The sequence below is a fragment of the Bos indicus x Bos taurus genome, chromosome 26, assembly GCF_003369695.1.
Source record: "Bos indicus x Bos taurus breed Angus x Brahman F1 hybrid chromosome 26, Bos_hybrid_MaternalHap_v2.0, whole genome shotgun sequence".
In the NCBI taxonomy this organism is placed as follows: Eukaryota; Metazoa; Chordata; class Mammalia; order Artiodactyla; family Bovidae; genus Bos; species Bos indicus x Bos taurus.
The window spans coordinates 38,780,504-38,808,483 of record NC_040101.1 but is presented as its reverse complement, the minus strand read 5'-3'; the positions used below and the strand labels follow the sequence as shown (position 1 = coordinate 38,808,483).

Below are 27,980 nucleotides of genomic sequence, written 5' to 3'. Positions count from 1 at the left end.
GCTGCGCCGGCGCCAGGGTTCACGTGACTTCAGCATGGCGGTGTTTGCCGATTTGGACCTGCGGGCGGGTTCCGACCTGAAGGCGCTGCGTGGGCTCGTGGAGAACGCTGCTCACCGTGAGTCTCCCGGGCTTCGCGGGCCCCCGTGCCTGCGCTGTCTCGCTGTCCCTAGGCTGTAGAGCCATGCTCTGGAGAGACCCGGCGGGCCTAGTTCTGGTGTCCTGGGGCCTCCGGCGTGTCCTTGGAAACTGATGCCCCTGCGGTGTTGCTCTGACCCGCGGGAAACTCGAAAGCACTGGGGAGACGTTACCCAGTCCAGCTCCTTCTGTCTTGGGAATTGAGGAAACTGAGGCCCTGACATGGCGGGGGATCTGCATGGGCCTCACAGCTGATGGATAGAAGAAAACAGGGCTCCCAAGTGTACACCTACACGAGTGCTTTTTATATCGCCCCTTCCTGCGTCTCTTGACATTGTCCTGATGCTGTCAAATGCTGGAAACTGATGCAGAAGTACTGTGGGGGCCATGAGAATGGGGAGGGGGGAATGTGGTTCAGAGTGTTGGAATGTTATTTACACGGAGAGTAAGTGGAGGCGGAGGACTTTCTAGGAAGGTGGGAGGAGAGCAGAATGGCTAGAATGTTACTCCTGTTTGAATCCAGGGGAAACAAAAGCCGTGAGAGGTAAGACCTCATCTAAATTATTGAAGTGAATCGCAACTGCTAAGTGGGGATAGAAGGGTTTCAAAAGAAAAGGTTTCTTCAGGGTCTGTTAAGTAATGGATGCTCAGTAAATATTTGAGAGAGGAAGAAAAGGACCTTGGACAAACTGATGAGGGAGGAGACCACTATTTTGGCCTTAATATGCGTTATCTTTTAATATTAATATCCTGTCGTCACCGTTGGTGTTTAAATAGCTTAAAGATTGGAGTCATGATTTAAACATATTTTTGAAGTCCACATGTCCGGAGCAGTGCTGTGTTGAGGCTGATAAAGCCAGGCCCTGGCTTCAGAGAGTTTTCAGTCTCTTGGTGGGTAGCTCAAAGGAGAACGTGGACATTGGTGTGAATTAGTGGTCATCCTGTTTCTCCTTAGCAAAAGGGTCTCTGAAGAAGTAGAAAGGGTAAAAAGCAACAGAAAAAAATGACAACAACGTAAGAATGAAGTTGATAGTGAAAAAAGTATAAATTTGATGAGATGAAAATGAACATAGGGACACGAAAAAGAATAATGGTTGAAAGAAGATAGGCAAAGATAAGGGTCTTTGTTGTCATGCTGATAATACATCACCAAAGTCAAACAAAGCCCTGTGTCTGTGCCAGGCACTGTTCTAAAACATCCAGCGCGTGTTATCTTAATTCTCATGACAGTTGTATGAGATGAATCCTGATATTATCACCATTTGGCAGATGAAGAACCTGAAACTTAAGGTTAAGTAACTTTTAAGTGGAAATGTTCAGGTTTGAGAACAGGCAAATCTGACTCCAGAGTCCATACTCATAACCATTCTTCTACCTTGTAGTCTTGACATGAATTGGTATGAGCTTATGTGTAAAAGAGGTTGTTGTATTTGACAAGAATGTTCAATTTTTCTTTTCAGTGGGCTATTCAGTTGTTGCCATCAATCATGTTGTTGAATTTAAGGAAAAGAAACAGGTAAAATAGATTTCTGACAATAATAACCAGCATTTATAATTATTTTGTGTGTATTGGTAATGTGGAAGCTACAAATGAGCACTCTTTGTGCATTATTTTATATGTTAACAGTTGAGCTGATACATATCTGTGCAAATGATAACTTTTTTGTGAAGTGCTGGGGTATGGTGTAAAGATTCTTAAAGTTGGTTTGATGTTAAGTAACTTTAAAAGTGCATTGTTGTTGTTTAAACTGTAATCACAATATTTAATCTTTTTTATTTTACTGTCATGGACTCATTACTGAATGATTGCCCTTCCGAACATACTAGTAACATACTAGTAAATATGTGTATCTCTCCTTAGACCAACAACTGTTCCTTACAAATTGTTTCATTCTAAAAAATTGTTGTTCATCCTCCCTTTCCATTGATGTTCTCCTGTCCTACTCGGCTTCAAATTTCTTCATTAAAAAACACATGCATGCACATACACACAGCTTATTTAGGGTTTCTGCATGCTAGAAATTAGCTTTCTGAAAACTTATTCTTTATTTGTCATAGGAAATTGAAAAACCGGTAGCTGTTTCTGAACTTTTTACAACTTTGCCAATTGTACAGGTAAGTGCTTTGTTTAAGAAACATAATATGTACTCATCCAGTTCAGACATTCCCAGTCATACGTTTGGTTCTCTAACCTGCACTGCCCCTTCCTTTGTCTACCAGTCTTACCTTTCCATGAAGACTTAGTTTTTCCATGAAACATTATGTACATCTCTTTTTCTCTAGCTATACAGGTATACCTCAGAGATGCTGTGGGTCTGGTTCCAGACTACCACATTAAAGCAAGTCACGAATGTTTTGGTTTCCTGATTCATGTTAAGTTTATGCTTACATTGTTAAGTGTGCAGCAGCATTATATCTTAAAAAAACACAATGTTTATCTTAATTTTAAAAAGTATTTTACTGCTTAAAAATGTGCTCACCATTGTCTGAGTCTTCAGTAAGTTATAATCTTTTTGCCAGGGGAGGGTCTTACATTGATGCTGAAGCTTGCTGACTGATCAGGGTGGTGGTTGCTAAGGCTGGGGTGGCTGTGGCCATTTCTTAAAATAAGACAACGATGAATTTGCTGCATGAAACCTCTCAGTACAGTTTCTCTGTAGCATGCAACACTGTTTGATAGTATTTTACCCACAGTGAATCTTCTTTCAAAATTGGAGTGAGTCCTCTCATACCCTGCCACTGCTTTATTAACTAAAAGTTTATATAATATTCTCAATCCTTTGTTGTTATTGCAACAATAGATTAAGTTCAATGTCTGACATGTGTGTGGTCTTTGACACTGCAAACAATTACAATAGTATCATCAGAGATCAGGGAATTCCCTGGCAGTCTAGTGATTAGGACTTAGGCAAAATCAGTAATCACAGATCCCTGTAACAAATATGATAATAATGAAAAAAATGTGAAATATTGGGAGAAAAATGAAAATGTGACACAGAGACGCGAGTGAGCAAATGCTGTTGGAAAATGACGCATCATAATAGACTTGCTCAATACAAGATTGCCACCGATCTTCAGTTTGTAAAAAAAAACAAAAGCAATATCAGTGAAGCAGAACAAAGCAAAACACAATAAAACAAAGTATACCTCTATTATAAATTCCTTGAGAGTTAGGGCTAGGTTTTACTGATCTTCACTATTCTGTATTGTTAGTACCTTTTAATGAGTACTTTCCACTGGTAAGGAGGAAAATCAGTCATCTGTATTTTGTGCTTTTTTTATTACAGGGAAAATCAAAACCAATTAAAATTTTAACTAGACTAACAATTATCGTTTCGGATCCGTCTCACTGTAACGTGTTGGTAAGTTATTTTTCTTCTCTCTTGGTCTTAACACTTGCTTTTCAACTCACCTCATTCTTACATCTTCCCTAACCCCCAGTGTATGACACTTGACTGCTCTCCTTAGCTCAGAATTCACATGGTATAATAGAGTCTCTTCTATTCATGACACATGTATAAGGATTAAAGCTTTTAAAGATTTAAAGAGTCTTCCAGTGACTGGTATTCATTGAATTTACACAACCCAGACATAGAGTACTGGTGATGTTGCTATGAGTAATACAGACATAATCCTTTGGAAAATGGGAAAAATGTTTAAAAAGTGGGAGATAGTAAATAAGGAATGTTCTGGGAGTGTGTAACAGGAGGCCAAGCTGATGTTCAAACTGTGGCCATACAAATCAGTGAATGTTATTGGTGCCAGATAGGGAGAGGATATTCCCCCAGACAGGATAAATTATGCAAGATTCTAAATCCCAGAAAAACATGGTGCATGGTGGGAAATGAAATGCCAGTTGAGTTGAGCCTGATGAGCTGTCTAACCTAGGATGATGTTAGAAATGTAGGTCTGGGTGAGCAATTAGAAGAAGCCTTTGAAGGTTTTAACTAAGGGAGTACAGTTATGAGATTTGCATTATAGAGAATGGATCAAAGGGGATAAAGGAAGGGATTTGATAAAGGATAGGATAAGGGAAGGTGGGGGAGGGGAGGATTGACAGGATTTGATGTTGATTGGATCGAAGGTGGTGATTCCCTGCTTTGGCCTGAGCAGCCAGATAGGTAGATGGTACCATTTCCTGAGATGAAACATACAAAGAGAAATAAGTGTCAGATCATCATGTTTGAGACACAGTAAGTTCTTGTAAGAGTTCCAGTGAAAAGACAGTCACAATCATGTCCAACTCTTTGTAACCCCATGGACTGTAGCCCACCAGGTTCCTCTGTCCTTGGAATTCTCCACTCAAGAATACTGGAGTGGATTGCTATTTCCTTTTCCAGGGGATCTTTCCAACCCAGGGATCAAACCCCGGTCTCCTGCATTGCAGGTAGACTCTTTACCAACTGAGCCACCAGAGAAGCCGCAAGAGTTCAAGTGGAGCTTGTCAAATGAGTAGTTGGAAAAAAAGGACGTGGCCCTCAGAAGAGGAACCGCAATTCAAGATACTCATTTGGAAGTGGTCACCTTGTAGAGAGTAATTGTACTCATGAGAATGGATGAGACTCCCTGGTCAAAGTATAATATGGGAGGAGAAGGTCTGGGACAGAATCCTAAGGAACATCTGTATTCAGTGGTGGAGTAGAGGGTGAGCTAGGATGGGAGACTGAGACGGGCCATCTGAGGAGTAGGTGGACAATGAGGAACATGAGAAGGGTGAGCAACGTCAGCGTACCTGAGGAGAAGGGCTAAAACGTGTCTTGGACAGGCAAGTTCCCTAATGACATGGTGGTCATTGGTTGCCTTACGAAAAGCCATTTCCATGGGAATGATTGGGCTATGAGAAAATACAGCCAGTGTCTGCTGCTAACTTTGCTTAACCAACTTCACTCCATGGAGGAACAGGAGGCTTGGGATGCTGGTGAGAACCTGCTGTCTAGATTTTGTTTGTTAAATGGAGACTTGCAAATAGCTGGTGCTGATGTGATGAATCAGTGAGGGAGGGAGAGAGTGAGATCTCTGAGAACATAAGCTGTTTCATCATTAGCTGGAATGGCCTCCTCTCTCATAGAAAAGGAGTAAATAAGGAAGGGCTGGTCTCCTTTCTAACAATTAGCATTGCTAAAGAAATTATGAAAAATCAAATTTGGGGTTTTTTTATAGCTGCAGGTTACATTCCAGTTCTCTAAGCCTGGGGAGACATAGAAGTGACTTTTTATGGTCACAGACTTTGATTTTTCTCGTTACCATGAACATCCTGGTGGCCCCTTTCAGTCCCTATCCCAAGTGGGAGTGTCAAGCCGAGGAAAAGAGTACTGGATCCTGACTTTTTCTGAGACCTAGAACCTGCCCTGTCTTGGCATGCATCTGCCCAGTGGGTTTGCTTAGCTGCTCAAGCCCAGTACCTGCTGCATCTCTTCACCCGTTCTGTTTCCTCCTTTAATTTTTATCTTGCTTTTTCTTTTTACAGAATAAGAGGTAAAATATTTAAAAGGTGCCAAAGGGAAAGAAGAAATAGCACATATTATCTCATCATTCAGTGATTGTAAACTTGAATATGTATTTTTTCAGCTTTTTCACATGCATACACATACAGTATCAGTTTGAGACTTTCTTTTATAAATAATCTTTAACTGATAAATCTCTCTCCTTCTGTCGGAGGGCTCTTGGTTATTTTCTTACACATCCAGCAGTTTAATTTGTATTTAACAGTATTCTCATCGTGAACCTAATCACGTCATACTTAGTCATGTATAATTCTCGTCTCACCAAAAAATGATAAGCTCCACTGAAAGCAGACACATGCCTTAAATGATTTTGTATCCCTAGTGCCCTACATATAGCAGGTGCTCAGTCAATTTCTGTCAAGCTCCTCTGCTAGCTTATAAGAGCAGGAGCTGTCTAATTTGATTTTTGTGTCTCAAACAAAATGTTTGATATACAGGTAAAGCATGATAATGTGGGAAGGAAGGAGAGATGATTGATGAGATGGGTGTTGATAACTGGAGTCTTATGTGCTGAGAAAGTCTTTTCTGTCAACATACAAAGCAAGGCAAAAATGTCAGTGGCAGATTATAGGTATTACAAGATTGAAATGTGAGTGCAGCCAGGACACTAGTCAGAATCCCATAAGCATTTGTTGTTGTGTTGTTCCTGTACGGTAACATTCTTTTCATTTTACTAGAGAGCAACTTCTTCAAGAGTCCGGCTGTATGATATTGTTGCAGTTTTTCCAAAGACAGAAAAACTTTTTCATGTAAGTAACAGTAAAAGAAAATAGTACTCATTATTTTACATAAGAAGTCTGATGTTGTACCTTTGTAGATGACCTGTTTGATCTCATCTGGAAACATTGAGGATTTTTCGTTTATATGTGGAGTCCTGGAACTGCCTGAGAGTGTATTTGGGTGGCATATTTTGTTTTGTTTGTTCTGCTAGATATTTGATGGGCTGATACTAAGAGAGTCCATCAAGTTTTCCTCTTTTTAAAAAAAAATAATTTTGTTTATTTTTCTACTTCTGGCTGTGCTGGGTCTTTGCTGTGCAGACTTTTCTCTACCTGTGGGCGCGGGGCTGCTTTTCCTAGTATTGCATGGGCTTCTCTTGTAGGTGGCTCCTCCTGTTGTGGAGCTCTAGGGCAAGTCAGCTTCAGAAGTTGTGGCTCTCAGGTTTAGTTGCCCCGTGGCACGTGGGATCTTCCCATGTCAGGGATCAAACCTGTGTCTCCTGCATTAGCAAGTGGATTCTTTACCACTTCAGTTTCTGTCCTTGCTATTTGCTGCTGCGTATTACAGAAGAAAGGCACGAGATTCTACTGTGGCATAAAAGGTCCTTCTCTGCTTCGCTTCTCCTTTGTGTGCTCAGAGGCGTGGTCCGTATGCTAGCATGATCATGGTCTTCTAGATATCCTTCAGAATCAACTGTCTGCTGGTATTCCTTTTTGTTTAAGAGAACCTTTATGAATTTCTTTTGTCCTTTTCAAATGGCCATTTCTGTGACTTTTTAGGAGGCAGAGTTTAATGTATATGTTCAATACATTTTGTCAGCTTGAGACAGAACACATTGGGAGTTGTTAGTGATCACAGGAGAAAAGAAATCAACTGTAATAATAGTTTTTCAGGAATATGTTTTACCGTGTAAAGTGAGATATAGCTGCTTTTAGAAATTAAGGAATGTTGACTTTGTCTCAGTTCAAGAAAATAGCCATCTACCAAAAAGTGTATCCACCAAAGGGGTGTTACGGAGCTGGTCTTTAATGTTTTAATTTTACAACATAATCGATTTTTAAGTAGTCTGTTCTAAAATTATAAGAAGATTTTCCCTAAGTTTATTCCAGTAGATGGAGCTGTTGACTAAGGAGACTTCTGTGTGATAAATTTAGTTTTTGAGGTACACTCACAATTTTCATTGTTTATATTAATGCAGGGAAACAGCACAAGTTAGCAATGAATTCCCCTTTTTTGCTGACTTCTTTTCTGAAATGCTCAGTTATAGTAATTCTCTAGAATTTCATTTCAGAGAAAAGGAAAGTAGGATCGAGTGCATCTTAGACATCAGAGACCCCTGTGGAACCTTTTAAAATCAGGCAGGCTCAGATCTCCACCATGGGAGATTCTGATTCGGCAGGTTTTGGGGTTGAGCTTGGGTATCTGTTTTTTTTAAGTTCCACATGGGATTCTGATTCAGTATGGAAACCCTTAAGAGAAACATGAATATGTCCAGATTTGTTAAGCAGCAACTTAGTTTTTTATTAAATATTAACAACTCGGTTATAATGTAGATTAAAAGTTGATAGTATACCTAATTTTTTATTGTACTCTTGTGTTTTGAATTGATTTTGAAGAGCATACATCCTACATTTCCATAGCCATTTATTTGATTAGAGAAAACAGCCCAGGGGTAATTGGGATGAATGCTTATTATTATCGCCATTTTGTAGAAGAGAAAATTGAAGCTCAGGCTAAATGATTTGCTCTAAACCTCAGGTAACGTGTCATAGAACTAGGACTATGGTGTTAGAATGCATTATAATTTGATACAGTGAATTTATCTTACTGTTTTCCTCAGATTATTCTCAAATTTTAGGTCAGAAATATGAACACATAATTCATGATAGTGGGTGGAAGAGTCAGAAATATTCTGGAAGATGGATAAAAGCTATAAATAATTGGCAGAGTATTTGTTTGGGATTGACTGTAGAAAAAAGTTTTTAAAATCAGAACATTTTTCCATATCTTACCCATTCTTTAGGATTCAGTTGAAGTTGGCACTCCTTGTTTTCTATAGAAAATCCATTTAAAAAGATTTTTCTTATAATTGTAAAGCTTGAAATTGGATCAAATGCAAGCAATTTGTTGCTTAACAGGTTATGTTCTATTAAGTGATTTTGTTTGATAAGTTGATTATTTAGAATGTAGGCAAGTGTCTCTGTAGATAGGATATTCTAAAACTAAGGTCTCAAAAATGAATCGTAAAAGTATTCCTAAACACATGTTAGCAATTAGTAGTATGAAATCTAACCACCTTAAATAGCGTTGTTTCCATGGGAATTAACATACTAGTTTCCACTCAGAGTATCTGAAAGATATCTCATAGATAAACCCTTTTTCTCTATAGTTACCCCAGGGGATAAGGCAAAGATGAAAGGTTGTAAGCTGAGTCCATTGGCCAGGGCTTCTTGGGATGGGGGTGGCTGTGGAATGTGGCAGAGAGAGTTATATAGAAGTTTCAGGAGCTTCTGAGTTAGTTATTGCCATTTAGGAATTTTTAAAAAATTTTATTGAAGTATAGTTGATTGTTGTGTTAATTTCTGCTGTGAGGCATAATGATTCAATTACACATATTTTTCTTCATATTCTTTCCCATTATTTTTCCCATTTAGGACTGGACAGGGTGAGGAGAATTCAACCTGTTTAGTCCAGCGGCCTCCAATCTACTTTGAGTGTGTACTATATCAGTTTGAAAAAATACTGGTCCTACATCCCCAATATATGTGTTTATTTTCTTTTAAATTATTTGCATGCTCCATTATATCAGTGTGCTTTATGAAATAATATACACACACTGAACAAAATATTTTAAGAGAAGGAATTAAAAATAAGTGAAAATTGAAGTTCTCTTTTCTTCCTGCTCCCAAAATCCATCCCTTACCCTTTGCAGAGCATTTTTGTACTAACACCTGGGGCTACCGAAAGGGCGGATCTTTCCAGGCTCCTTTTAAGGTGTGGTCTGGCTGCACTGGCTCAGATTTGCCATGAAAATTTGTTGAAATGCAGGTGATTAGACCCTCCTTACTGAATTGATTGCTGGGAGTAGGGCCTGGTAATCTCCATTTTAAGCAAATTCTTCAGGGGAGGATTTTTTTTTTTTAAAACATGGGTTTAAAGGTTGGGAGGATCCATTTATGGACATCTCTTTTCACTGGCAAGCCTGGCTCTTCCTTGCATAAAACACCAGGATGTACCAATCTGACATCCATGAAGGATTTGGGGGAGACTGAACCTTCTCCCTCTTACTCTCCTTGTTCCATAAAATCAAAGATAAATGTATGTGTGTATGTACCATTTGGGGAATACCTTCCTTAAATCCTCATAAGAGTCTTTGCCCAGAGGAAGATTAAGAACAGTTGATACGAATTCATATACAACCTGCCAAAACCACTATAATCAAATTCTTAATCACAAGTATTTGGACATAATGTAATCATTTTTAATGATTTAGAAAGTATTTCATTATAATGTGAACATTAAACATTAGCTCTTATTTTATAGTTACCTAAGTGTATCAGTTGAACATTTGGATTAATAGCTAAATAACAAAAGAACTCGGTTTGAGACATTTTAAGTCTAAGGTGCCAAGTAGAGCTGTCCTTTGTAACTGAAGATTTATTATAATGCATGTATTTAAACCAACACAGGGGATTTTCTTTAAATTAACCCTGGGGAAAAAGAGCAATACATAATCAAGTAACCTAATTTAGCTTTACGCTGGGGAAGAATGTTTTACAGGCTTTTAAGAAATGAATCAGCTTTTTGAAATGAAAAATAATTTGTGCTTGTAATAATAAATTCAAAGAGTGCAAAGAGGTGTACGCTGAAAAGTACACCATCCTCCTACTTAAAACGCCTTGTCCCTTTTCTTCAGAGGCAACCACAGTCAGAAGGTCTTGGGTTCCTTTTCAGGAGTATTTTCACCCAGTCCTTCTTCATTCCCCTCTCCCTTTCCTGCCTGCCTTCCTGACGCCTTGCTTTGTTCACCTGCCAGTAGTTCCATAATATCCATTTGAGAGGTGCCTCGGTGCATAGAAGGAGTCAGCGTGTTCTATTGTGTAAAGCAACCCTGTTTGTTTAAGTAAAATTGAGGAATGTTTACTCGTGTCTAACCTTTTGTGATTGGTACTGCAGCAAATGTTCTTTCACTAATATCCTGAAGCATTTATAGGGTATAAAGCTATAGAACAGACTTCCGGTCTCTATAGGATACATTCCTATAGGTACTTCTGGTCTCTGTAGGATACCTTCCTATAGGTGAAATACGCTGATGTGTGCATGTAAAATCTTGATACCTGTTGCCGAAATGCTTTTCGAGACTGATTCTGAAAACCCTGTGAGTCCGTTTGTTTGTTCTTGTGTCACCAGTATATTACTAAACTTTATGATCTTTGCCAGTCTGATAGTGTAAAAATGGCAAACAGAAGCTGAATTTGTTTTAGTTTTACCTGCTATTCAGAGCTTTTCTCATCCATTCTTAGCAAATTTTCAATGACTATAAAAGTCATTGAAAAAAAAAGTTAGACAGCTGTAGCAGTTGGGATGGGACAGGTCCTTTATGAGCCGAGTGTCTGCCAGAGCAGCATTACTTCCCAGGCTTACTAAGTTACTGAGACTATCTTAAAGCCAGGCAGCCTCGGATCACTTCCTGCTTCCTGGAACCCTGAGGTGGGGGTAGCAATGAGAGGAGCAGGGATTCTGAAGAAAAAGTATAAGATGTGCCTGTCCTGTCATCGCTAAAGGTCAAGCCTACCCTGCAGGGCATTGTCACCCTCTCGACCCGTTTCTCTTGGTCATTGCCACTGATGTTAGATTGCCAGCACAGGCACCCTGGCAGCTGGAATTTGTTCATCAAGCCTGACTATACCGGCATTGATAGTGAGGCTTATTTTTTGTCATGGTGGGGAAGAGCCAATTCTTTTCTCTCTCTAAATCAAATAATAGCAAAATGAGAGCCGGATGTGCAGCTTCTAGCCTGCACTTTTAAGCTAGTAACCACTCCTCAGCTTTATTTTCCTTCCCTGTTCTTCCTTTTATCCTCGTTTCCTTATCCGTTTATTTTTGTCTTGCATGTATTTTTTTATAAGCAGTTTCAGATCTCTTTTGGAAGTAAATGCAGAGTGTCAACAAGTAATAGCAAAAATGAGAAGAAAGGAGAGAAATTAACAGTTTAAAAAAATGCATTCAGAATCATTTGATTTACAACAGTTCTCCTTTGACCATTTGTGGAGATGCTTCGTTTCTATCAGCATTTGAACAAAATGCTGTTGGTAGTGCCACGTGTTTCTTTGACCACTCAGTAGACTGATCGGACCCATAGATGTGGGACAATTGCTGGCACAAAAATAAAGAATTTCTGGAGAAAGTGGACCATGCATACGTTCCTTTTAGCTTTGCTTTTTTTTGGATATCAGAACCGTTTCCTTTTTCTGGAACAATCTGAAGTAACCTTCCAGAAATTGAGCCTCTCTTAGCAACCTCTCCTTGTGTAGCTGACCGTGGATTAGAGGGTCTCTGGACCATGTCTGTTGAGATGTTCTGTAGACATACCACCCTACTTCAGCTGGATTGCAGCTAAACCATTCAAACCAAATGTGAATGGCTAACCATTGGTTTTGCAACCGGACGGATGCATTGAACACAGAACCCTGCGGTGTCCATTGAGTGAGCCGTATCTATTGGCATTTCTTTATGGCATGTTTGACCCTACCACACTCTTAACATGTGCCAGTTTTGCTTTTGGTTTTACGTGTGTTTTCTCCTTGACAGGTTGCTTGTACACATTTAGATGTGGATTTAGTCTGCATAACTGTGACGGAGAAGCTACCATTTTACTTCAAAAGACCCCCTATTAATGTGGTAAGTGTCACACTTTGTTCTCTATGTGAATCTCTAGATGTGCGTTACCATGCTGGGAAAGGGGCAGAGGAAACCGTGTTTTTAGAGGGGAAAAATCAAAGGCTGGTAATAAATAGACAACTTAAAGGATTTTATTGTGCAAGCTGACTAAAGGCTGAAAGAAAGCTTAATATAAAAAATAACTAGTAAATTACCAAGGTGTGTTTGAAAGGCCTCAGGAAATTTTCTAAGCGGATAGCTAATAATAATGGACACTTACAGACTGCATGTTGCATATTAAGGAGACAGAGAAGCCAAGAAAGGAGGAGGGAAAAAATAGGGTTCTCATGGCAGCAGCAAACTGGAAAGGGGAGTGGGGTGGCAGGGAATGGAAAGCACAACAGGCGTAGTCTGTGCCCAGTTAAAATCTGCACCGAGGTGTGCCGGCTCACACAAAGAGCCAGCGTTGCTTTGTAATGACCAAAGAAGGTGACCCCACGTTGTCTCCTTCTATAGAATCTTTCTCGTTACCTTTCTACATACTTTCTCATTTTCTTCTACTCATTATCTTCCATCTGTCACACCTTTTTATAAGTCTTATTCTATCATGAAAGTGAGATTGCTTCACATTGGGAGCTATAAGGTTGGCACAGCTGTCAACTATTTGCATTGGCAACCGGATCCTGGGAAGAGTCAGGATGCTATTTTAGAACAGAGTCTTCTGAAGCTGTTTCCCATTCTCAAAAAGTGCTGTTGAAGGAGAAAAAAAAGGTTTAACAGTCTAGATTACATACCCAACCCTGTCAGAATTGGAAAATTAAAAATTTATGGGTTTTTTTCAGGATAGGTAACTCCCCTATTCATTTGTCTCTGGAGAATCTTTTGTTTCCCTCTCTGCTGCTAAGGAGCTGGCTTGATGCTGAGAATAGGCAGGGACGGTAAAGAGGAGAAAATTGATCTGTATGGTATGGAAAAATTGAATCCTGTGTGGAAAAAGTTGAAGATGGCTTATGTTCTACCCCTGAATGTATGCTACTGTAAAGCATTCAAGAGTAATATTTTGAAAAGTATTCAAAATTTTAGAGTTATATATTTAAAGGAAAAGCTATTAAACAGCTCTGTGCTGATTAATAATGAGAATATACTGAACATACGTATAACAACACGCTCAAATCATTGTTTCCCCACGTTCTTGCCAGTACTTATAGATAAATGAGTAAACACTTTTAAAAAAAGGCCCTAAATCATCACATTTTAGAATTGGAAATCTATGTTGTTTTAACAGCTCACTTGTCAAACATGGTCAAATGAAGGCAAGGAGAAGCTGTACAGCTCTTCAGACCCAGGGTTGGGACAGACCAGGTTGATTTCCATTGGGTGAGACCTCCGATGTGCCCTAGCTACCATGTTGAAAGCTCAGACTAACAGAGTACCTGAGGTGGTGACAGTCTTACTGGCCTCACGTGTTGGTCCTCCCCTGCGGAGCAGGCTTTGTCTCCAGAAGTTTGCCAAGGCTTCTTACCAGCTCCAGTTTGCCATTCCAGTTTACATGTAAATGGCATTTCCCATAAGTTGCTCTTAAACTTTCAACTTCTTTACTGTTCTCTTTACCCTGATGAACAAGGAAGGCCATTTTTTAGATGACTTTGCCTGAGTAAACCCACATACAATACTGTGTTCTTGGTTGGGAGGAGACAGTGACATGTGCTGCTAAGGCCAAGTCCGTGGAATGGACAGCAGTTCACAGCACTTAATTCCTCTCATCCCACAACAATGCTAAGCTACCCAGTGGCAGTTTTGGGGATGTCTATTGGTTTCTTATGAACCTGCCCTACTGTTCAACCCAGATTGTAAGCTTCTAGGAAGCACCAACCGTGTCATGGTCTTTTCTTAATTACCCCAATACCTTCTCTTTAATGAGTCCTCCCTAAAATTTTCAGTTGAATGAGTATACATCTAATTTCATATTGTCAAGGTGCAACTTAGGGAACACAAGCAAATCCTGCAAGCCATTAACCCTTAGCTGTTGTCAGGGCTCAGCTGGCAGCCTCCACAGTGAGAGGAGTCGGGCACTGGGGCATGAGGAGGAGACGCCCCAGGACAGCCCACCTTCCAGTTCCATCTGTAAGGTCAGGAAGGTACTATTTTTTGATGGGTATTTTTGGCCACATTCCCACATTTTTCAATGTAAGAATTCTGAAAAGTAAAAATTTGACAAGTGAGACGGATATGCAGTATTTAACACACTGTCTGCTTTTTTTAAAATCTGGTGTGAACATTTTACATATGTTGTTTAATAAAAACTAGATGATGGAGTGGAGGGAAGGCTGTGCAGCCTTATTTTTAGTCTTTGTCTAGTGTATAAGTAGGCTGCGGTGTGAATTGGTCAGGAAGCAGAAGAGTCCCTGTTAATTTCATTCACCTCTTTTTCATTTAAGAGAAACTGGAATTAAAAGTTAAATTAACTAAATTTAAAAGCTAGAAGCATATTGATACAATAAAAGTTACTGAGTTTGTTGTACAGGGTAAAGAGTAGTTGTATAGATGTGTGTATATTATTTATACCTGGTAATTATACCTATTATGGATTTGGAACTGTATCCTTAAAGTATGGAAATACATTCCCCATGAAAATATAGAAGATGTAGTGAACGTGGGGAACAATTTAGTCTGAAGTCTTGGTCCTTGCATGCTCTTTTGGCCCTTAGAATGAATTTGTCTTTGACCATGATAAGTTGTTGGCTTGGTTTATAAGGATCACAGTATTGGGTACAGATCTTAGTTTGGATGGAGTGGTGAAAAAAAAAAATGAGCAGTAAGATACTTAATTCATTAGTCTTGACCTCCTGGCTGTAAGGCATGTGAGAATTATCAGCTCAGAAAGTTGGGATTTTAGGTCAAAGGGTACAGATTTTCACTTAGAAAAAGAACTAGTTCCGAGGCTCTAATATACAGCATGGGCGACCGTAGGTAATAGTCAGTATTGTAACTTAAAAGTAGTTGAGAGAAGATCCTAAGCAGTCTCACCACAGGAGAAAAAAATGTTAACTGTATCAGGTGATGGTTGTGTTAATTATCTTGATCTTGGTAATCATTCTACATTGTAGAGCAATGGTCCCCAGCCTTTTTGGCACCAAGAACTGTTTTCTTGGAAGACAATTTTTCCGTGGACTCGGGGCTTGGGGAGGGGATAGATGTTTTCACTTTGGCCTGCCGCTCATCTCCTGCTGTGTGACCTGGGTCCTAAGAGGCCATGTACTGCTGCTGGTCCGTGGCCTGGGCACCCCTGATGTAGAGTATTTGTATATCAAATGACCACATTATATACTTTAAATATATACATCATATTTTTCAATCATCCCTCAATACAGCTTTAAGAAGTAAAAGAAGGTTGCAATTATGAAGCAGGGCCCAGGAGCTAAGACATACCAAAGCATTCCTTATATATAATTTTTAGCAGCTTTCATCCCTCTTGGTATCTTCACCACATGCTTACGGCACCATAATTTCAGTTATGTTAATTCCCTCTAGAATCTCCTACAAACCTCCTCTAAAGTCTAAGTAACTTGTAATAGAATCATTTTATCGTATTATAGTTGGGTTTCAAGAAAGTTGAATTCAGCTCCTTTTCTTGGATAACCAAATGACCTCTAATAGCATTTTAAGGTTTAAGCTCTCACACTTGCTCTCAGCCCACAGCTTTAAGGTGGGGTAGATGTGAATTCTCTCCATTATGCAGGTGATGTAATTGAGACTCAGGTAGCTTGCATCTCACAACAGGTACACATCTCTCTCAAAGGTTAACTTGGGATTTGTACTCAAGCTTTGATTCTAAATCTGCTGTCATTTTCCTCTTGAGAAATGTTATTTAAAATTACAGCAGAGCTCTTTGTTAAGCACAGAGTAATTTCATATTTTACAATATCTTTATGAATTCAGGTTTTGAGAAGAATTTTCTTTAAGCAACACCTATCTTCACCTTCATTTTGATTTTTTTTTAAACAGTGTTTTGCCATTGAACAACAACTAAAAGTTTTTTGAGCTATTTTCATGCTCTCTTTGTGAAGTTTTCCCTTCAGCATTTTCTCTAACTCTAATCCATTTGTCTTCTTGGTCCAATTAGTCCCCACTGAAAGAAATCCAGTAAATAGTATCTGAAGCAATGAGGTTGTTCCAGGAATCTTTCCATATATCCTTGAGTTGGGTGTAACTGCTCTATAAACTTTATTTTTCATCACACATACTGTGAACCTAAATGTGTTAAGTACTTTATGGATCTAATGCTTGGAGCAGTGCCAGCAAACTTGGCAGTATCAAAAAATGTCTGTGTGGCAAAAAAAAAAAAACACCACCACCCATCAGAAACAGAGTGGAAAGACTAATGACAGACTGGTGGAAATAGTTTCACTTATGTCATAGACAAATGGCTAGTCTCTTTAATATATAAAGAGCTCCTAGAAGTTGATAGGGCTTCCCTGGTGGCTCAGATGGTAAAAAAATCCACCTTCAATGCGGGAGACCTGGGTTTGATCCCTGGGTTGGAAAGATCCCCTGGAGAAGGGCATGGCAACCCACTCCAGTATTCTTGCCTGGAAAATCCCCATGAACAGAGGAGCCTGACAGACAACAGTCCATGGGGTCACAAAGAGTCAGACATGACTGAGCCACTAAGCATGCATGCAGAAGTTGATAAGCTTAAAAAAGAGAGATGTTCAATCCAAAAAAATGGATTAAGAATATGAAAAGGACATTTCTCAGGAAAGGAAATACAAATAGGTTGTTAACATATGAAAAGATGCTTAAATTCATCATGCTAAGAGAAATTCACATCAAAAATCACCTGATTGGCACAAACCCAGAAGTTTGATGATACATGGTTGTAAGGCTGTGGGAAAGCAAGGGTTCTCATACTTTGATTTTAACTGTGTAAGTGGAGCAGTCCATATGAGGGAGGGGATAATTTGGCAACAGCTATGAAAATTATGCATGCTTTACCCTCTGACCTAGTGTATTAGTTGCTTGGGGTTATCATAACAAAGTACCACAAATGGGGTGGCTTAAACTAACAGAAATGCGTCAACTCACAGTTCTGGAGACTGGAAGTCTGAAATCAAGACATGGGGTTATGCTCCCTCTGAGACCAGTAGGGGGATCCTACTTTGTCTCTTCCTAGCTTTCTGTGATTTGCTGGCAGTCTTTGGTGGTCGTTGGCCTGCAGCTGCATAGCTCTGATTTCTGCCTGTCTTTACCGCGTGTCTCTATGTCTTCCTGTGGTCATCATCTTGTAAGGACACCAGTTATACTGGAATAGGAGTCCGCCCTATTCCAGTAAAACTTCATTTTAATTTACATTTGTAGTGACCCTGTTTCCAAATAAGGTTACATCCTAAATACTGAGTATTAGGACCTCTACATAACCTTCATAAGAGACACAATTCAACCTGTAATACCCAGCAATCCCACCTTAGCATTTATTCTACAGATATACTGGAACAACTCAAAGCTATGAGAGGCTTGGCTAAGCATGCCTTACCTCTGCCGTGGAGTACTGCAGCTCTAAAGCAGTGCTGAAGGTAGGAGCTGACATGGAGAGCCCTTCACGTCAGAACCGCAATGTAGTATGCTATCTTTGGGGTAAAAAAGGAAAGCAGATGTTGTTCATCCTTGCTTATATTTGTATGAAGAAACTCTGGGAAAAGACATAAGAAATGAATAAGTGTGATTATGGGAGACGGGGGTGGGGCAAACAGGGGCAGAGAGACAATTAAGACTCTTTGTTGCTTTCTTGTGTTACTTGATAGTGAATCGTATGAACGAGTTACCTGTCTCAAGAATGATACACCAAGAGTGTCCTCCTTTGCAATTCAGTAAGGAACTAATTTTTAGGAAATAAACAGGGAATCTGTATATTGTCCCAGTAATCAGCCCCCTATTTTCTTTCTCTCTTCTTTCTCTTAAGCTTTGCTTTAGTTCTTGGGATTGTGCCACCACTACCTCTCTTCACATGTCACACACCTGCTCTTGGTTTGTAGCATCGTTATGACTTACTTCTCATTAGTAGAGAAATATCTGCTTATTCCAGAACCTTTGGTCAGAGATGCAAACAAAAGCTAATCAAGCACGCGCTGGCATTTCTTATGACAAGGCTGTTATGAACAATCAGTTGATGAGCTTAAGGCAATTTACATTAAAATGGGCTTGGAAGCTGGAGCACAGGTAATGAGTCTGTATTTCATCTATCTAAAATTTTTAAATAAAGTGTTGTGAAAGAAGTGTTCACAGCCTTCAGTAGCACATTATCTTCAGTTTCTGAGTTTTCTTTCCATTTTAAAAGTGAATTTGATTAATGTACTAAGATCAGAATCAGAACTTTTTCCTTAAAAAATAATTAAGTGGATAATTATGTCCATTAACCCTCTCCACGCCCAAAAAAGTTGTTTTTATTTTGCTCTGGTCCCCAGGGGGGCGGGAGGTGGGGGAGAAGCAAGAATACTTTGGGACCTGGTCACCTAGTTCTGTGTGTCACCTGCATCTTCTATTTCTCCTCTTACTGACCTGTACTGTAGTTCAGCAGCTAGAGGGATGAGGAAAAGAAGTACATGTAAGTAAGCCTCTTTGGCTAATTAGTAGTTTTGGTTAGAGAAACAGCCAGGGGGATAGTTGAGAATATGGTTGAAAGACATGATTTGGTTTGTCTGTGAATTTCAATTTGCCAAGTTAACCCTGGTTTCTTTTATGGTGGATAATCCATAGTGAACAGCATTATCATATGACCTCTTTTCCATAAGCTACTATTTATTCCCTCAGAATATTAATGTATTAAATGCTTTTTATATAAAAGAACAGCTCTGTGTTACTGAGAAGTATCATGATGCCAGCTTCCAAATGTCCAAGCTAGATAGGGAGAATGTGGTATATCTTTGTGCCACAAAGAATATCATAACAGACATCATTCCCAGATATAATCAACACAAGACAAAGAATTGGGGGCAGGAAGAAGCTGTCTGAAAAAGAGAGAGGGGGAGGTTGCAGTGTGGAAGACAGGGTGTAAATGCTAATTAAACTAGGATCAGGTATATAGGGAAGCTAAAATAAAATCTGGGCACCTCAAGGCAGCAAGAAGAGGAAAGGGAAGATTAGGGGATGGAAGAAAAGAAGTCTGTGTTCAGAAGACAGATTTTTTGCATTACTTTTTACACTCAGGAATAGACCTCCAGCCGTCCTAGCTGGACAGGTCTCAGCCCATCTACCTCCTGGTCTTTGCCTGCTTTACTTACTTTGTTCCTTCAAAAGACCACTGCAGCCATTGTGACTCCAGTCATCACCTCCATGAGAAAATCCGTAGATGCTCTGTGTGGCTACTAAGATTAATTCTGTCTCTGTTCTAAAGAGCGGCATTGCTGGCCCTTCCCATCCTCTTCTAGCCTCCACTCCCACCACAGGTCTCTCATTCTCTCCTCCCCAGCCTTTGACCTTCTCCACATGCTCCACCACTCCCTCCAACCCTAGAGCCTCTTCATATACCCCTCCCCGCAGCCTGCCTTGCGCAAGTGCTTCACTCTTCTGCTGTTTAACTGATTTAAGTCCTTCCTCACCTACACCTAGACTTCTCCTTGACTTTACTTAGCACAGTGCTGCTGCTGCTAAGTCACTTCAGTCGTGTCCAACTCTGTGCGACCCCAGAGACGGCAGCCCACCAGGCTCCCCATCCCTGGGGTGCTCCAGGCAAGAACACTAAAGTGGGTTGCCATTTCCTTCTCCAAGGCATGAAAGTGAAAAGTGAAAGTGAAGTCGCTCAGTCGTGTCCAACTCTTAGCCACCCCATGGACCGCAGCCTACCAGGCTCCTCCATCCATGGGATTTTCCAGGCAAGAGTACTGGAGTGGGGTGCCATTGCTTCTCCACTTAGCACAGTGGAAGTTTTTAATTTTTGTGTAATTATTTGATGGTCTCCCCCACTAACCTGGAAGTTTTTAGAAGAGAAGAACCATGTAAGCTTTTGCTCACCATTCCCTTGCACAGCTGGCTTGAAACCCCTCTCTTGTAAATGGATGAAGATGCAAATCACTCTTCAGGGAAGCAGAATAGTGTAGTGGTGGATTTAGTCCCATTGCCACCTCTTCCAGGCTGAACAATCAGTTGATGAGCTTAAGGCAGTTCGCATTAAAATCGTCTTATAAGCAGGAGCTCAGGTAATGAGTCTGTATTTCATCTATCTAAAATTTTTAAATAAGGTGTTACCTGTGGATACCTGTGGATTCCACCCTATTAAGAACACCTTAAACAAGAAAGTTTCTTTTTCTCATGTAGAAGGCCAAGCTTGCAAGCTGGGCAATATTGTCAGGGATGCAGGCTGCTTTCCTTGTTTTTGCTGGGCATTCATGAGCCCCGCTTAAGATACTGACTCCATTAATAAAGAAAATGGGGAGATCAGAGCGGGACAGTTAGCTGTCTCTGCCATAGTGCTTTCTAGGCATTGTGGGTGTTGAATAAATACATAAGACTCTCTCAGCACAGTGCCTGGCACATAGCACTTCTTGGCTGTTTGTGTTTCTTCCTTCAGCATATTCACACTAAATCACTTACCCTAGAGGCCTTCTACTCCTGTTCTTAGGATGTTTTTGAGTTCTTCATTCTTGGATCAACTTGGTTGGTTTACTGCATTTGCAGACAGTCTACCCTGCATGTAGGGAACACGTCTCCGATTTCCTTTTGATCGTTCATGGAGTAGTAGCCCTTCTGCCACACCACTGGGACGTTGCTCTCCTCGGCTCTTTATATCAAGTCAGCTTCCCCACAGCTCAGATAAACTCTGTTGACCAAATAGAGCCAAAGGTCTTTTTTTCTCCCATGGATGGTGCCATCCGGGCACAAATATGCCTTTTTTCAAAGCTATACCTGGACATGCAGGAGTTAGGCGAGGAGGGACAGGGTGAGGAAGGAAGTGAGAGGGAAGTTCAGTGAAAATAAAGTAAGACAGTGTGTGTTAGCCTTAACAGTTTTCTCTTCTTCGTTTCCCATGCAGGCAATTGACCGAGGAGTGGGCTTTGAACTTCTCTATAGCCCTGCTATCAAAGACTCTACGATGAGAAGGTACACAATTTCCAATGCCCTCAATTTGATGCAGGTCTGCAAAGGAAAGGTATGGTTCCATAATTTTAGGATGGTTTTCAAATCTGATTGTTTATTATTAATATACTGGGGTTATCCAGCTGATCCTTAGAGCAAAAAGTTCTCAAGGCCCAAGAACAAATTCTACCATTTCAACAGGCTCTGCAGGTCTTAAGAGAAAGAAAAATGCTCTAGGGAAAAATAACACGAAGTGGGGAAGATGTGTTGAAAGTCTTTATCTTTCAGTAAAGAATTGGCCATTTACCTCCTGTGAAAGAATAGTCTGGAGAGCAATTATTTGTCATCATTGAGTTGAATTAAGGTTACATGCCCTTTTCAACTAGTTTTTTAAACTGATTCATCTTTCCTAAGATCTGTTGGGAAGGCCTGTTCTGTTTCTTATTTTAGGCTGCTTTTAGTTTGACATGAGGTCTTTCATCCATCACTTTAATTATGTACCTTATCTTAAGAAGAAGTTGGTGTTTATGTTAAAAATTTGATTGCTGGTTATTTGTATTGTAAGACTCTTCAGTTTTTTCCCACATTTATCTAAGATTAATGTTGATTACTTTCTGTTTTGTAGAATGTAATTATATCTAGTGCTGCAGAAAGGGTAAGTCTGGCATTAAGTACTTTGTTTTCACTTTTCAAGGTTTAAAACTAAAAGGTTTCTAGGGTAGAAATTAAAATAGTAATGTAATAAAAGGTTGTGTTTTCATTTTTAACTTCATTTGCTCATTGTAATTGCTGAAGAGCAATTTTATCCCTATTTATCCCCATTCTTTTGGGGCTTCAAATTTTGTTTATATAAATAGTCTTTCCTTCATATTGTTGTAAAATGCTTTTCAAGGATCTTTTATATTTTCAAAAATGTAAGAAACCCATCAAAATTATAACGACTTAAATTTATGCAGTTGACTTCCTTATTTTTAGATACTTAAGCATCCTATTTACTGCAGATGAAGTCATTGAAATGTTATGAATAACTTTTCTCATATCTATTTTTTGTTCATTTTATTTTAGCCTTTAGAAATAAGAGGCCCATACGATGTGGCAAACTTGTATCCTTTTCTGAATAAGAAGTCATTGCAATTTTCTTTTAGGAAATTTGAATTTAGTATATTAAACTTTAACAAGAGTTTTAAAACTATAAGTCTATCAACTAAGAATTTCAAAAACAAATTACATCAGGCTTAAAGTGCTTTATCCTTTTGTTTTCTGGATGAAGGGTGAAGTAGAAAAGGGGGGAAGAGTAAAAGTTTAGAGTTAAATGAGTCTTTTCTCAAATGCTTTTTCCATTTAGGCTAAGAACTGTAAAATTAAAGTGTCTCTCTCAGTGCCAGGGCAGCTGGCATTGTTGGTTATGTTTCTGTTGGTCTGGTGTCCTCGGCTGACTCTGGGCTGAAATCTTTAACGACCCCCAGAGGGTTGCTGTTTGGGCTGTCTGAAAGTGATGCGAAGGCCGCAGTGTCCACCAACTGCCGGGCAGTGCTTCTGCATGGAGGTGAGCACGTTTTTCCAACAGAATCAGAGTGGTCATGTTAAGAGCCAGTCATTTCTGTCAAACAGCTGAGCCATATCAACTTTTATTATCCTGCCCCTCAGAGTTCCTTTAAAATCATCTTTTCTGAACCCACTAGCCATGTGCATCATTGCTTTTCTTGCCCTTCACTTCAGGCTTTATGTTCTGTAGTGTGTGGAATGAATACACTTTGCCTTGAGTGTTGAATGCGTTCTTTCAAGCTCTACATATGTATCCCTGCCTACATTTTGATAGGCCTCTAATTGCCCTTTCTTCTCCAGAGGGACATGCTTTCCCTGCTGAAAATCACTGATTGAGAGAAGTGAAAAGTGAAAAATACATGTTAAGCCATTGATGAGGAACACAAAAGCACCGAATACATTTTTAAAGATCTAGCTAGCAAACTCAGATCACAACGTTGCACATTTATTACATCTTGTGGTTCTTTTCTCATTTTTTGTTTCCATGTTCAAGTATGCATAGACTTCACGTTTTTTTTTTTTTTAACTCACATTTCATTTACATATATCTACCTCCTTACCCTAATTCTGCTGCTTGAAGGCACTGAATTTATTATTCATCAGATGATAAAAGTTGAACTAGAAGTGTTTGATATGCCAGGACTTTGGAGAATGAAAAAGAGGCTTTTTAAAAGGAAAAAAATGTGTACTTTTGATCTGCTGTTTTTATCTGCATTCTCTTTGTAAATTTTAGTAGTAGTGGTAATGGTCAGGAAGCAGTCTACTTGATACTATCCACATGCGTGTTAAGCTTCAGAACTGGTTGATACATAAAGACTAAGTTATTTAAGAGTAGTTAAGACTAGGTTAAAAGAGTAGTTAAGTTACTGAGGGCTTGTATACTATGTCTGGATTTTAATGATCTGATTTCTGCTTGGCAGAACTGGTTGCTGTATTGACTTACCACGAATTAGATGATTTTGCTTTTGTTTTCAACATTTTTAGTTTGAGATTCTTTTATTATATACATAACCTAGTCCCATCATATAAGCTCTGGGAATGACCACATTAGAACTTTTATCAAGATTTTCTGAAATTAGGAAATAGTTCAAACTGGTGGTTCTGCCATTATTTTTGTCTATCTTAAGGGAACGTTTAAGTATCATCAAGATTTTGGGTAACAAGTAGTGGTCTAAAACAGACTAAGACAAAGAAGGGAAACTAATTTTAAAAATTTAATAGGGAAAAATATGAAGATCTACTCTTGACTTCAAGAACCTCAGGTATTCAACATAAGCTATATCTAAAGCTAGGTTTTTATGGAAGCTAAACTAAAAGAAGTCTTGTGGACTCTAATAGCATTCCCAGTCATTCTAGTTGTGCCCCTGACAGTCCTAGTTTATGCTCTGTCCCTGTAGAATTAATAGCACATCTATAGGATAAATTGTAGTTCCCGTGGTTTTAGTTGACATTGGGATCAATGAGACAGTCGTGTGGTGGGATACTAGGATTATTAATTCAACCTAAGGTTCAGTTCAGTTCAGTCACTCAGTTGTGTCCAACTCTTTGTGACCCCATGGACGGCAGCATGCCAGGCTTCCCTGTCCGTCACCAACTCCCGGAGTTTACTCAAACTCATGTCATTGAGTCAGTGATGCCATCCAACCATCTCATCCTCTGTCATCCCCTTCTCCTCCTGCCTTCAATCTTTCCCGGCATCAGGATCTTTTCAAATGAGTCAGTTATTCGCATCAGGTGGCCAGAGTATTAGAGCTTCAGCTTCAGCATCAGTCCTTCCAATGAGTATTGAGGACTAATTTCCTTTAGGATTGACTGGTTTGATATCCTTGCTGTCCAAGGGACTCTCAAGAGTCCTCTCCAACACCACAGTTCAAAAGCATCAATTCTGCAGTATTCAGCACTCTTTATGGTGCAACTCTCACATCCATACATGACTACTGGAAAACCATAGCTTTGACTAGACAGACCTTTGTTGGCAGAGTAACGTCTCTGCTTTTTAATATGCTGTCTAGGTTTGTCATAGCTTTTCTTCCAAGCGTCTTTTTAATTTCATGGCTGCAGTCACCATCTGCAGTGATTTTGGAGCCCAAGAAAATAGTCTCTGACTGCTTCCATTGTTTCCTGATGAAAGTGAAAGAAGAGAGTGAAAAAGCTGGCTTAAACTTAACATTCAAAAAACTAAGATCATGGAATCTGGTCCCATCACTTCATGGCAAATAGATGTGGGAAACAGTGGAAACAGTGACAGCCTAAGTTTACATGAAAAGAATTACTCTATTCTAAGGCAAGAGGATTCAAAGCCTCACTGTCATCCTCTGTACTGGTAAGACCCAACTGGCACCTGTGTCATCCTGAGTGCCACATTTAAGGGCACCACTGCACAGAAGCACTACCAAACGATGGTTAATTCTTAGAGGGTGTGAAAACCCTATCATGAGAGCAATTGTTGAAAACAGTGCAGGAGTAGATACCTAGAAAACAGAAGAGTTGAAAGCCTTCTCCACATTGGAAGGCTTGCTATAAAGAATCAAAGTTAGATGAGTCCTGTGGGCTTCTAGCAGCCAGTGAATAGCAATTTTAAGGTCAAGACAGAGAAAAGAGGTTTAGGGTCTAAAAGAGTTACTTTAGTAACTATATAAAAATCTTGTTTTTCAGTGATTTATAATCTTGTTGGCTTAGATTAAGAAGTAAATGTTCATGTGATTAAAAAAAATATTTCTGACATAGAACTAAAATAATTTTGAAACTAATCCTTTTTGTTACAAACATTTTTGTTAACTGCTTTTCACAATTTAATTTTTATATTTATTCTGCTGATTTTTAGACTATTACTCATAATCATAGTGATAAAATAGACATCTGTAACATTTTTCTTGGTGAAATGCAAATTTAAGGCAATTTCTGTTTGTTTTGAGGTTCTCTCATTATGTTGCTGTTGTAATGACCTTGAGAGAAGTTTTGTCCCTGTTATAAATTAAAATGCTTTTAAATAACTGACAGAAATTTAGTAGACTTAGTAAATTAATCTTGATAAGTGAGAAGGTAATATTTAACTTTTTAGAAATGACTTTACTTTCTATTACATGAAATGTCTTAATTAAATTTGTGTTTATCAAGTCCCTTTGATTTTATCTCTTGTCACCAAAAGGTCTTGCTTCCTCCCTCATCCTTCCCCATTTCCTAAGGACTAAGTTTAAATCTCTTCGTGGCACTGTGACCTTTCACAAACGACCCCTCCAGCCTTGTTTCCCCTGATTTTTTCACACTCCTCCTTTACACCAGTCATCTTGTCTCCTACGTATTATTTTCTTATCTCTCTCTCCATATCTTTGCAAAGGAAAACTTTCCTTTTTCTTTTCCTTCTTTTATGATAGTGCTGTTTCTTTTGTGATACCGTCCTGATTCCTCCAGGCAGGGTTACTTCTTGTGGGGTCTCCATTCCTACTATACTATTATATTTGCCCCTGATGTGCTGTCAGTATGGGTAGAAAGAAGCACTGTTTAGGCTTCTCAGAATCCTCTGTATATAACACAGTGCCTGGCCCCTTAGTACATTTTTAGCAGAAGTTAGCTAGACTGAAGTTGAACTCTGCTGCCAGCCTGACCTAAACATCTAATAATTTCCATTCTTCTTTGTCCATTGTCAACAACACAAAAGAGATCAATAACCATGTGTATTATTCTTTATTCACTCAACAAGTATTTCTTAAACATTTGTTAAATAACCAGGCATTGCTGTATGTTGGCCATATAATATGATGGATTCTTCAGACAGACACTCATGATCTAGTGAGGGACACAGATAGTGAATGGTCTGTACCATAAAATGAAGTGAGCACACACACCACCATGGATCAGGACGGCTGACTGTTGCACTTGCTATCCTGGCTCATCCATCTCTACCACACTTTACGCATGTGCTGCCCCAACCTCTGAAACTTGGTTTCTGGCTACATGAGATGCCATTAGAGACAGACCGTTGGAGATAACTTGCCCTGTAATTTTACCCTTGAGGGTAGTCCCTTTGGAATGAACTAGATGTTAATAATATACTGATATTTGTATAAGCTAGGGGCAGGTAAAGGTGATCGTAGTAAATGGCATCAGCACTCACAGCAGTTCATACAGGTTTATCATTTACTCATGCTGTAAGTGACATGGGGATTTCTTCGGAAGGAAAGATGCTAAAGCTGAAACTCCAGTACTTTGGCCACCTCATAGGAAGAGTTGACTCATTGGAAAAGACTCTGATGCTGGGAGGGATGGGGCAGGAGGAGAAGGGGACGACAGAGGATGAGATGGCTGGATGACATCACCGACTTGACGGACATGAATTTGGGTAAATTCCAGGAGTTGGTGATGGGCAGGGAGGCCTGGCGTGCTGCAGTTCATGGGATCGCAAAGAGTCGGACACGACTGAGTGACTGAACTGAACTGAACATGGGGATGCTTGTTATACCACCTCTTTAAATCATATCTTAACTTTAAGCACTTTGGTTTCCCTGTTTGATTTATAGAAACTAGAAAAACTGCTTTTGGAATTATTTCCACGGTGAAGAAACCTCGGACATCAGAAGATGATGATTCTCTTCCAGCCTGCAAAAAAGCCAAGTGTGAGAGCTGAAAAGAACCGTCCATCTCAGTCAACACTCCCCTTTCAGAGTCCATCAGCCACTCTGAACAGAAACGGAACCCCCGTATGATTCACTGTTTTCACTTGGAGCCAGATGTCACTAGTCTATAAAAGCAATCTTATATTCAAGCCATTAAAATAACAAAACCTAGTAAAACATTAGAAAAAAAAAGACTGTCCCCGTACATTAATTTAAATATATTTTAGGAGAAAAACAAAGACAAGTTTGTTTATCCTTTGCATTAAGTGATAAATGGCAGGTATACGTAAGATCTTTCAATACAAGAGACTCTTTAAAAATCTTTCTTGTTCATTTTGAAGTTCATGCTTTTCAGCTTCACTTGGTATATATGACTTACTATTTTTTAGTTTTACTGCTCAAAAAGTGATTATTTTGAGGACTATTAAAACTTTGCTAAAGGATTGACTTTTTAGTTGATCTTCTCTTTTAAGCCTCTCTCATTATGTTCATGAAGTCCAAGTCCTTTCTAAG

The 27,980-nt window shown here is 39.4% G+C and overlaps 1 protein-coding gene across 2 annotated transcripts; it reads left to right on the top strand.

The window, feature by feature from the left end:
• On the top strand, positions 1-27,914 carry RPP30 (ribonuclease P/MRP subunit p30). 2 transcript variants are annotated; one of them, XM_027528694.1, is made up of 11 exons: positions 1-116; positions 1,597-1,652; positions 2,195-2,251; positions 3,424-3,498; positions 6,318-6,389; positions 12,172-12,261; positions 21,266-21,382; positions 21,935-21,964; positions 22,375-22,412; positions 22,776-22,855; positions 27,372-27,914. In XM_027528694.1, exons 1-11 carry the CDS (start codon positions 35-37, stop codon positions 27,476-27,478), a joined length of 804 nt encoding a protein of 267 aa, XP_027384495.1. In that variant the 5' UTR covers positions 1-34; the 3' UTR covers positions 27,479-27,914. The 2 variants fall into 2 exon arrangements, 1 of the variants encoding a protein (XP_027384495.1); XR_003508838.1 differs by lacking the exon at positions 22,375-22,412 and having other exon boundaries at positions 22,655-22,855; positions 27,372-27,391.
• Positions 27,915-27,980: the final 66 nt, after the last annotated feature.

Bases quoted from the DNA above. Each gene is read 5' to 3' on its own strand.
- RPP30 (XM_027528694.1), top strand. From the start codon at position 35: ATGGCGGTGTTTGCCGATTTGGACCTGCGGGCGGGTTCCGACCTGAAG. The intron at 117-1,596 runs GTGAGTCTCCCG...TTTTCTTTTCAG, and splicing joins CGTGGAGAACGCTGCTCACC to TGGGCTATTCAGTTGTTGCC. The intron at 21,965-22,374 runs GTAAGTCTGGCA...ATTTTATTTTAG, and splicing joins TATCTAGTGCTGCAGAAAGG to CCTTTAGAAATAAGAGGCCC.